The sequence below is a fragment of the Poecilia mexicana genome, unplaced genomic scaffold, assembly GCF_051168715.1.
Source record: "Poecilia mexicana isolate PSO_F unplaced genomic scaffold, ASM5116871v1 scaffold_11, whole genome shotgun sequence".
In the NCBI taxonomy this organism is placed as follows: Eukaryota; Metazoa; Chordata; class Actinopteri; order Cyprinodontiformes; family Poeciliidae; genus Poecilia; species Poecilia mexicana.
In genome coordinates, this window is record NW_028263380.1 from 25,862,180 (window position 1) to 25,872,758 (window position 10,579).

At 42.5% G+C, this 10,579-nt stretch overlaps 1 protein-coding gene across 11 annotated transcripts in view; it reads right to left on the minus strand.

The window, feature by feature from the left end:
* Positions 1 to 10,579, minus strand: part of macf1a (microtubule actin crosslinking factor 1a) — a 209,887-nt gene that overhangs the window by 77,578 nt on the left and 121,730 nt on the right. For 10 of the 11 annotated variants that reach the window (XM_088010500.1, XM_088010494.1, XM_088010493.1 and 7 more), the window contains 15 exons: positions 10,370 to 10,522; positions 10,050 to 10,265; positions 9,821 to 9,970; positions 8,625 to 8,918; positions 7,121 to 7,270; positions 6,315 to 6,548; positions 5,434 to 5,592; positions 5,175 to 5,348; positions 4,254 to 4,421; positions 3,360 to 3,551; positions 3,112 to 3,285; positions 2,716 to 2,839; positions 2,366 to 2,565; positions 1,697 to 2,014; positions 1,453 to 1,619 (listed from right to left, as the gene is read on the minus strand). In XM_088010500.1, the coding sequence (XP_087866626.1) occupies positions 1,453 to 1,619; positions 1,697 to 2,014; positions 2,366 to 2,565; positions 2,716 to 2,839; positions 3,112 to 3,285; positions 3,360 to 3,551; positions 4,254 to 4,421; positions 5,175 to 5,348; positions 5,434 to 5,592; positions 6,315 to 6,548; positions 7,121 to 7,270; positions 8,625 to 8,918; positions 9,821 to 9,970; positions 10,050 to 10,265; positions 10,370 to 10,522 (2,873 nt within the window). The remainder of the gene's footprint in view (positions 1 to 1,452; positions 1,620 to 1,696; positions 2,015 to 2,365; positions 2,566 to 2,715; positions 2,840 to 3,111; positions 3,286 to 3,359; positions 3,552 to 4,253; positions 4,422 to 5,174; positions 5,349 to 5,433; positions 5,593 to 6,314; positions 6,549 to 7,120; positions 7,271 to 8,624; positions 8,919 to 9,820; positions 9,971 to 10,049; positions 10,266 to 10,369; positions 10,523 to 10,579) is intronic. The other variant, XM_088010501.1, reaches the window with a different exon arrangement.

The following is a 10,579-nucleotide window of genomic DNA, read 5'->3' on the forward strand; positions in this document are numbered from 1 at the left end:
TATAAAATTCAATTATCGTCAACCATCAGACTTAATTGATTGTCAAAATAACTAAATTAATTGTTAGCTGCAGCTCTAAATGAGCTGGTTTTCCAGTAAACGTGAGCAGATGAGCTCACTAAGCACCATCTCTCCCTCAGCACCACTCCAGGGTTTGTTTTGTTGACTCTTTTTACAGAGTTTCTGGTAAAGTCTGGTTTATTCTAAGAAGCTCCTGTCTGAAACGGGTTTCCAAAAACATTTTTTTCCCTTTCTGTATAAGAAAAACAAACTATAAAGTGTTTTTTCAAGGCTGCGAGGCATCATTAGCACAGCCCTGACCTCTGCCTCTTTGCGTGTAATGTGTGTGAAAGTATGAGGCCGAGCGGTTCCGACCGTCTGCGGCCCAAACGGCCCTGAGAGCCTATCATTATCGCGCTGCTATTTTCTCTCCTCTGGGATCCGAGGCCGCGGGTTCCCCAGCAGGGCCGTTTACGGGACAGACAATGAGCCGTGTTCGTGGCGTCTTTATTAGCGCTGAGAATCCGTCTGCACCAACACAAACGGAGGAGCTGTGAAGCAGCATCTGGACCGCAGCATCCACGCCTCACCAGACCCGATTCTGTCCCGTTCAGGCGACCAGCTGCTGATTCAATCACATGATGGTCTCGTAAAACGTAAATTTAATCCAATACATCTGCAGAAGACTGCTGGTATTCATAAACATCTCCCTGAGACGACGTCAGGCATGGTTGGCATGGCAACCGCTGCTTCATGGAGACCGGAAAGTCAGAAAACAGATTTCGTTTTAAGTTTCAGACCCAATCTTCAGCCGGTTCTGGAGGATTTTTAGAATCATCCGACCCCTGTTTAATGAGGTCAGCCATGTTTTTATGACTGATGCAACTAAACAAATGATTCATTTTATAAACAATTATTAATGTCTAAAATGCAATAATATAGAATTTCTTTGAACCGAGTGAAACTAAAACTTGGTCATTTATTTTTAACTTTACTGCAAAATGAATATTTATTTTGTGAAATTCTGGTTTAATTACTGAATATGTTGTTTTTCAGCAAATGTTCTTTACTTGGATCTGAATAATTAAAGAATAAATATTGATTAATTCATTACTTAATTAGTTGACCATTATTCATCATGAATAATTTGATTCAGTCCCAGTCTACGCTTAAAAACACAAAATTTCACAAAGTATTTCTGTCTGGTTTCTAGTTAGTGAAAACTTTTAGATAAGAGCTTGTTTACAGTAAATAATTCCTTAATATTGATGAAAAAGTTCCAGATTATTTTACTTCTAACGAGACATTTCTATATGCCAGTGGAACTTGTACTTTTTCTTTTTGAGATATTTGCACTAGAAGCCAGACCAAAATTCTGGGTAATATTTTGTTTTTAGTGTTCAGCCGATGAGAGGCTGATGTGTATCTAGCGCCCCCTTGTGTATTTTTAACCTTTCATTGACATTTTCCTCCAGCTTGGTGAACTCGTCGGTCACATCTTTGACGTTCTCCAGCAGGTTCTGGGTGTCGCTGAGCGCTCTGGACTGGCTGAGCTCGGCGCCGAGGCCGCAGAAGGATTTCAGCTGGCCCGCCTCCTGCTCCAGCTCAGATTTCACCTCCTGGAACCACAACGATGAAAAAAGTCAGAACGGTGACGAAGAACAGAGCTTCTGCTGAGGAGGAGAACTCCGCTGACCTCGACGGTCTGCCTGTAGTCGTGGACGCTGCGGTCCGGCTGTCCGGCGGGACTCAGGGCCTTCAGCCTGCTCTGGGTGAAGGCCTGCAGGTCGGCGCCCAGCCTCTCGTAGCTCTCCAGCCGGGGCAGCAGCGCCTTGAGCTGGGCCTCCCGCTCCGCCTGGCTGCTCTGGGCCGCGGCGTAGCGCCGGGTCAGGTCGTCCAGGCTGCCGTGGAGGCCCGGCGCCGCGGAGGCGTCCGAGCTCTGCAGCAGCTTGGAGACGGAGTCGCGCGTCGCTTCCACGCTGCCCTGCCTGGAGAGGAGCTCCTGACGAAGTTTCTGGGGAAAAAGAGAAGAAAAACAACAACAAAGAAATTAAATACCAGAGAAAAATTATAAAACTCTTTTCATTCTGCAATGAAAAGAGTGAAGAACAGCTTCATCTGCTAAATGGATGTGGATGACGCTATCCAGTAAATTTCAGTACAAAGTAAATTTCTTCACGTACATCCAGCAGAAAGTTTTATTGTGAAGGGTCAACATGACTTCCTGAGTTTGTTACAGGCAAAAATCATCAGAAATCTTCATATTTCTGAATTTAAGCTTCATAAAAACTGAAACGTGGCCTCCTCCCCATCGGTTCTGACTGTTTTATCTCTGCTGAATGTTTTTAACCCCCTCAGCTCCTACCTGGTTCTGGGTCAGTGCGTCCTGCACGGCCTGGGCGGTGGGCTGGACCGGTCCAGGGTTCAGAACCAGCTGGTCCAACCAGCCCAGCAGGCCCTTCAGGCCCTCCTGGACGCTGACGGACTGGGCCACGGCCGTCTGCAGCTGCTCGGCCCGCTCCGACACCGACGCAGACAGGCTGCCGAACCGCTTCTCCAACCCGTCTGCGAAGTAAAGAGACGCTTAGCCACTCAATTCAAAGAAGAAGAGGAGAATAAGAATAAGAAAAAGAAAAATAAGAAACAGAAGAAGAAGAAGAAGAAGGATAGGAAGAAGAAGAAGAAGAAGAGAGTCCGTCGGGAAGATGGCGTCACCTGCAGCGCAGAGGATGTCAACGGCTTTCAGAGATGGAGATTCGTCGGTGCTGACCAGATCTCTTCCTGCTCGCTTCACCTTCTCCAGCTGGACCGAGCGCTCGGCCAGCTCGTCCTGCACCAGCTGCACACACACACACACACCAGTGAAACTAGTACTTTTTCATTAATATTAAGGAATTATTTACTTAAGCTCCTGTATTTTGCTGAAAATGTCTTTTTCTTCCCATTGGCTGTTATAACTGCGCTGACTGAATGTCATCAATAACTTCTGGGACGATTTATCGTCCAGCAGAATTTGTTATGACAGGCTGATGAACGATGAGTGAATTAAAAGCTGCGATGTTGACGTTCTGGAGGAACTGCTTCCTGCTCTGTGAAGCCATCGTTCTGCACCTGAACCTGCCGCAGGGCGTTCTGGAGGTTCTGCGGGTCCGTGTCTCCGCTGGACTTGGCTATGCTTTGGTTTTGCTCGTGAGCGCTGAGCCAGGAATGAATGGACACCACCTCGTCCTGGTACTGCTGGTACCGCTCCAACAGGCCGCCCAACCGGCCGCCCAGCTCTGTCGACTGAACCAAACGTTTTCATTCAAACGGAGTCAGAAAAAACCAGAAGCAGAACGTGGCGCGGCGCAGCGCCTCACCTTGGTGTGCAGCGTCGTGTATCTGTGGTTGGCGTCCTGCAGCTTGTCGGAGACGAGCCGCCTGATGCCGTCCAGAGCCGGGTCAGAACCTCCAGCTTGCTCCAGAGCGCCCTGAACAGAGTCCAGAACCTTCTGGCCCGAGATGGAGACGAAGCGAAGGTCGGCCTTGTGGCAGATGACATCCTCACCCAGCTGGGAAGAAACACATTTACGTTGAATTTATCTCAAAGACGACATTTAAAGGTTCGTACACCTGAAAGGTCATTTTATGTTTTAATGTCTCTCTTACCCAACTGAACAAAACACCAATTTAACAAAATAAAAAATTAATTTCAATAACTTTAACATTTAAAAGATAAGCTGACTTTAATTCATAATAAATATTAATTTCACTGAAACAAAACACAAATAAATAATGTTAAGATAAATGACCTTCGTGCTCATTTATACAAAGTGGAAAATAAAAAACTTTCCAAACCTTGAAATCGCTTAGTTGAAATTCAAAGATTTAAGGATTTCAAGCATCAGTACGAATCCTGAATTAGCAAAAGTCTGGGGATCAGTGTGGGAAAAATGCGATTTAACGAAAACACAAACATGTCAATTTGGAGGCATTTTAGGAAAATAATCCCAAACTATTTGGCAGCAGATGGAGAACTCTGATAGCTTATCGGAGGTTTAATGCATGATTAACGGGGAAAACATCCTGGCTAAGTGCTGCTAATCGGAGCTACTTCTCAGAAACCAGCAGCCTTTCTGGACATTTGACTCATTTTCAGGAAACAGAGCGAAGCTTATAATCTCAAACCTGAGAAAGTTTAGTCTTAAATCCGTCTCATAAACATTTAAAGCGTTACGATGAAGTGAAATCTGTTTGAGGAGTTTCTGCTGCACCTTTCTGTGTTCCTCCAGCCGGTCCTTTAGGCCCTGCGCGTCGGTTTCTCCTTCCCCCAAAGAACGCAGCTCCTGTTCACTTAGTTCCAGCCAGGAGCCCAGGTTTCCGTGTTCCTGGAGGAATTTGGTCAGCTCGTCCTGCAGAGCCTCAGATTTCCTCAGACGCTCCTAAAACCAAAAATATTAAATATAATACAAGACTTAAATCAGCAGAATAGGATGAGTACATCTATGGGAACCCAGGAGAGAAAGAAAGTAATATCAGTAAAAATTTCACTTAAATCTGTTTTTAAAATAAATATGTCAATAAATTGCATACAAATTAATTTTTATTTTTCTGTCTGTTTAACTTTACAATAATTTTGTAGATTGATAGTTTGAAACAAAAATGTAAAAAGAATGAAAAGTTTCTTCAAAAAAGAAACCTAAATAATATTAAAATAAAAACTATAAATAAAAACAACTAATTAATGTCTGTATAGAGTAAATTAAATGTTTTTACTTAAACTCTTTATCAGCTAATTTAATTCTTTCCTTCTTTCCCAAAATATATTTTTAAATTTTTTTATTCATTTGTAACCCTAAAACAATTTTAATATCTATAACAAAATAAAAAGTAACAATCAGAAAAAAATACATTATAATTTATATTTAATTATATCATTGTAAATAATAAATTAATAAAAATAATATTAGTAAATAATACATTAAAAATAATAAAAATAATCAGGTTTGAGACATAAACATATACGATTAGCTCAAACAAATATGTAAATATGTCAGACATGTTGTTTAGATGTATATATTTTTTCCCTTCTGACCCCATGATTAATGGTCCAAAAATAAATAAGGTAAATCAGGAGGTGAAATGAGAGCACAGGCATTTTTTTTATGAAAAGATGATAAATGTATTTTTTATACCTGACAGCTGTGCAGCCTGTCCTGGTGCTGGGCCTGCAGCCGGTCCAGGGCGGCCCGGAGCCGCTGCTTCTCCTCGGGGGGAACCGTGGAGTCAGGCTGCTCCAGCAGGGAGCGAGCTGATTGGCTGATCTGCAGCAGCTGCGCCTGCTGAGCCTGGAGCTGCTGCAGCTCCGACTGCGAGCGGACAGTCGAGTTTCACCGGTTAAAACTGTGACATTACTGAAAATACCAAACTAACAGTAAAAGTTCAGGAATCAACCTGCAGCATCTCTGTGTGCGACTCCACAGCGCCCTCCGGTGGTGAAACGAAAGAGTCCGGCACATCCTGCGGCGCTGCGATCCGGTCCAGTTGGCTGAAGGAGGAGAGCAGGGAGTTGATCTGGCTTTGGGTTTCCTGGAGCTCCTCCACCGCTTTTGCCTGCAGACCAGAAGGAAAGACTGAACACCAGAATACACTGCAAAAACACAGATCTTACCAAGTGTTTTAGTCTAGTTTCTACTGGAAATAATTTACTACACTTAAAATAAAACTAACTTATGACAAGACATTTTTTACAGCTGTAAGTGAATAATCTATCAGACAAACTAGAACTTTTTCCGTCAATATTAGTTAATTATTGACTCAAAACAAGCTCCTGTTTCTTGCTAGTTCTGTCTTATTTCAAGTGAACTGTGAGATATTTTCACTCCACAGATACTTGGTGAGATTTTCTGTTTTTGCAGCGTAAACGATTAAATGATTAATCGTGATTAATCAATGAAATAATCGTCAACTGCTTAAGTAATCAATTAGTTAACCGGAGTATACAGACTAAGTAAAAGTCATTACAAAAGTTTTACAAATCAAAACTTTTATTTTGAAAACTAAAACTTTTAGTTTTAGTGCTTAGTTTATTGCTCAACAATAAACTAAGCACTGACTATTTTTTAAGCATTCATTATTTAAATAAAACAAAGTATTTAGGAAAACCTGTATGAAATGTACATAAACAACTTTGTCTCAAAATTCATTACTTGTAAGTTAGTTTTGTCATATTTCAGGTGTACTAAGATATTTGCACTATAAATTGCATAAATATTAGGTAAAATCTTGTCTTTTGCAGTGCAGCATCATCCTGGATGTTCGGACTCGGCTCTCACCCTCTGCGTGTTCTGCTGTACGGTCGTACTGATGGCGTCGTCGAGTTCTGACAGCGACGTGTTGGTCGAGTCTGTCAGGGCGGCGTACTGCTCCTTCAGTCTTTCCAGCGCCACCTGGAGGTTCTTCTTCTCCTCTGCGCTCAGACTGCCTCCTTTCTCTGCCAGAAACTCCTCCACCGACCGGATGGCCTGAGCCACGCCGTCGGCTTTCGCCTGCAGGTCCCTCTGCACCTCCTGGAGCCAGGAAGGAAATCAAACGAGGACTAAAACGATTAATCGTTAACTGGAATATACAGATTTTACTTTGAAATGTCTCTTTCACACAGATATGACTGGTCCAAGAACAAAATACTAATTTAACAAAAGAAATCCCAAATTTTTAATAACTTTGTTCATGTATGAAATATAATTCAATATTTCTTATAATTGAGGCAGTAAGAATAATAAATATTTGTCACATTGAAACATTACAAATAAATCTTGTCAAGGTAACTGGGCTTCATCAAGTTAAATGTTTACACACAAAATGGAAAGAAAGTTTCACAAAATGTTGATGCTAAGTTTTCTGACATTTTGCAAATAGAAATGAATTAGTTATTCTAAATTACTTGAACAAGAAAAGTTTAGTCTGATGTAACTTCAATCAGTGAGAAATAAAATTTCTATTAGATGAATGAAAATGTTTGGTTTCAATATAACTAATGTTTTCCAAATTTAATCTTAGATTTCACTTTATTACAAAACTGTGCATTTTTAATTAGTATAAAGCACTTTAAAGAATGTCAGTGTGAGCTGTCATTCTTTACCTTCAGCTTTTTCTGCCTCTCTTGCAGGGCGCTGACGTCACCTGACTCCGGTCCAGTCCTCTGATTGGCCAGCAGGCCTGCAGCTCCGGCCAACCACGCGTTGAGGCCCTCCAGTGTCTGAGAGCACTCTGCTTTCTGCTGCTGCACCACCTGAGAGAGACGAGGCAACAGAGAACCACACACTAAACAATGAGGAATCCGACATCATCAACCTGACCTGCAGAGGGCGACAAAAGCGTTTTGAACATTTCCTCACTGATTCTGGCATTTGCAGCTAAACAGAACTCATGAAGTGCACACTTGGCCAAGCTTTGAGCAGATTGTGTCCAGAAATCACTCACACACACGCAGACTTAAAAACACTCAACACAAAGAGAAATCAAACATGTATTTGTTTGTTTGCCGTTTTTCCTCCTCTTCCTCTGGGTTCAGAGTGAGACAGGAGGAAGAACAGTGAAGCGCCGTAGCCAGAAAGACATTTTTTTGTATAGTCGTTACCGCGGTGATGCAAGCGATTTCTTCTGTGGCGATCTGGAAGAGCAATGCAAACAGGTTAATACAACACACTTCACAACAGACGTGCAGGGAAGGAAAAACACAGAGTGAGCAGCGGCAGCGTCGGGGTTTAGAGGAGCAGGGTTGTGTAGAGAACGGCTTCTGGAGCCAAAACTTGATCCTTTTCTTACAGTTTCTTACCAAAATGACTTCATTTCATTCAGGTTTACAAACATTTGGATTTGCACGCTCCTGTTAAGGTCTTTCAGGTTTAATGTCCGGACTTTGACTAGGCCAGAGCTCTGCAGCGTGGAACTTTGGTCCTTCATTCAGATGAAGCTTTGCTAACCTGCCATCAGGTTTTTAGAGAGAAGAGACTTTTTAATTCTTCCCTTCCAAACATCCGAACTGGTTCAGAGCTTTTTTTAATTGTTCTGACATGACCTTTAACCTTTAAATCCCCTGAGCTAAAAGTTTACCATTTTCTCTCTATAAAGTGTCAAAATCGTTTGGAAATTACAACCAGCAACTGTTGCTCTCTTACATCATTGGTGATTCAATTTATGAGGCCCTTTAGAGTCAAGGGCCACATAAAAAGCTTTGCTGGCCCTGATCTGGCCCTCAGACCTCGAGTTTGACATCTTCTAGAGAATATAATCAACAAGTACTTTTATTTTCAATAATTTAGGTATTTTTAAAAGCAGATACTTATGTTTACTCAAGTTAAAATGTTGATGTGGTACTTTTACTAGAGTACATTTTTGTTGTTTATTTCTATTTTTACTTAAGTATTTGTGTATTTTCTCCACCTCTGGTAAGATATTAAGGGTTCATAAGTTCTCCACACAACCGTTAAAAGAAACAAAATAATCCTTCAGGTTTCGATGGTTTGTAAAGGGACTAAATGGAGGTTAGTGGGTAAAAAATGAAGTCTGAAAGCTTGTTCAGAGTTAAATGCAGGTGAAAGCGAGGAGAGCAACAACTGAATCCCATTCATTTCCTTCCAAACCTCTCTCTCCCTCGCTTTTTTCCTTTCTCTGTCCTCCTCCTCTTCCTCCCTGCGCCTCTCTCGGCGCCGCCTCTCCTCCTCCTCCCTGCCGCGCTGAGCGGTCAGAGCGCCGGCCCAGGCCTCGGCTCGGCCCGACGTGTGGTGGAAGGCCGTCTGCAGCTGCTGCAGCTGCTCCAGGAGCCGCCTGCTCTGCTCGGGGGCCAGGTCCTGAGCACGCTCAGAGATGAAGAGCTGGATGTCGGAGACCAGGCTGCTGACTTCCTCGGAGCAAGTCGACAGCGAAGACTGGAGTTCCTTCAGGTGGAGAGAAAGGAAAACCTCAGGGCTCGTTACCAGGAAAGAGCAAAACACAGTTCAGCAACATCTCTCGCATCAAAGAACAAGTTAGCCTTTTAAAAAATGTCTACAAATCACCTTGAGGCATGTTACCTGTCAGATTCTTAACTGGGACGAGATCTGGGCCACTAACACACTGAAGCTGTTGTGGTCGTAAAACCTTTCCTGATTAAGTTTGGTTTTGTAAACAGGAGCCATCAACAAACTTACTGATCCTGATGTTTTCCTGCTTCTAGCTAATGTTACCCCAAATCAGAGAATCTGAGATAATCACTACAAATATATCAGTTGAAAGAATAAACATCGTAAACATTAAATACACACAATCTAAGCACCGTAACATTTAACTCAGGGGGGAAAAATAATGGTGGAAGCAGTTGGTTTTTTCCCGTCATACCGTCAGTCCCAGAAACGACACGAAGAAAACCTTGCAGAAGCGCATGCAGGGTCAGTGCAGGAGGGTTAAGTCACACAGACGTTTGGACTAAATTAGGCAATAAAGTTTGTCCAAAAATATTGATATTTTGATACTGAAAATGCTTTTTTAAACTGAACAATAATTTAGAAACCTGTGGAAATTCTTGAAAGTGGAAAAAAAATTTATTGAAAATTTAACATTTTCAACTTTCAAATCTTTTTTTGTTTCAAAAATGATTAAAAACAAATTAAATCTCAAAATTGAAAACAGTTCTTGAAACAGTTTTGAATATCTGAAGTTCTAAAAAAGATTTGAAACTGAAAGGTTAAAATGTCTTTTTAGATTAAAATTTTTCTTCAGTTTCAAATCTTTTGTTTTTCATTTTGAATTTTTTTAATGGCATCAATTTATCTCCATATATTCCATGTTTGTATGAGATCACCTTGCAGAGATCCAGCTGTTGTGTGAGCCCAGCCTGGGTCCCCTCCATCCCTGCCGTGTCTCCGTCCATCTGAGCCTCTGTCTCACTCAACCTGGACAGCAGCCTGTCCACACGTTGTCCCAAACATTTCTGCTCAGCTGCCACCGCATCCTGAAAGAGTTCAAACCAACATCTGAGCCATCCAGCCTCTGCTGCCGCTTCCATGCGCTGTTTTTTCTGGATGTCTTACCTTGCATGAGTCTCTGTGGTCCCGCAGACTTTGCAGGACGCTCTCGGAGAGCGACCGAGCCGCTTCGTAAGCTCGGGCTAAGCTCCGCCCATCTTTCTCTAAGGCCAGCAGCAGCTGCGGAGGAACGTCGGTCGGTCTGGGCTCCAACAGTCGCTCTGCAGCTTCAACTTCTTTGCTTATCTCAGGCTCCAAGTTGGAGAGTTCAAGGTCCAGCGTCTGACGAGAGGATTAGAAAAGGAAAACAAACGTTTGATTGATTTTGTTGGGTTTTAATCCATAAACTGCTTGTCTAACTATTGGAACCAAGCAAAATATTTTACCTCAGTCCGGTTGATGATGCCGTCCAACGTGATGAGGCTGCGGCCCACCGACTGCTGCTGCTGCTTCAGTCGGACTTCAACGTGTCGGACCATGGAGAGCAGCGCTATGATTCGTTGGTCATGTTCAAGACATTCCTGACGCAATAATGATGACTGCAGGGAGACAAAGTTTTCATTTTTACATCCAAAGAGTAACAGATATTTATATCT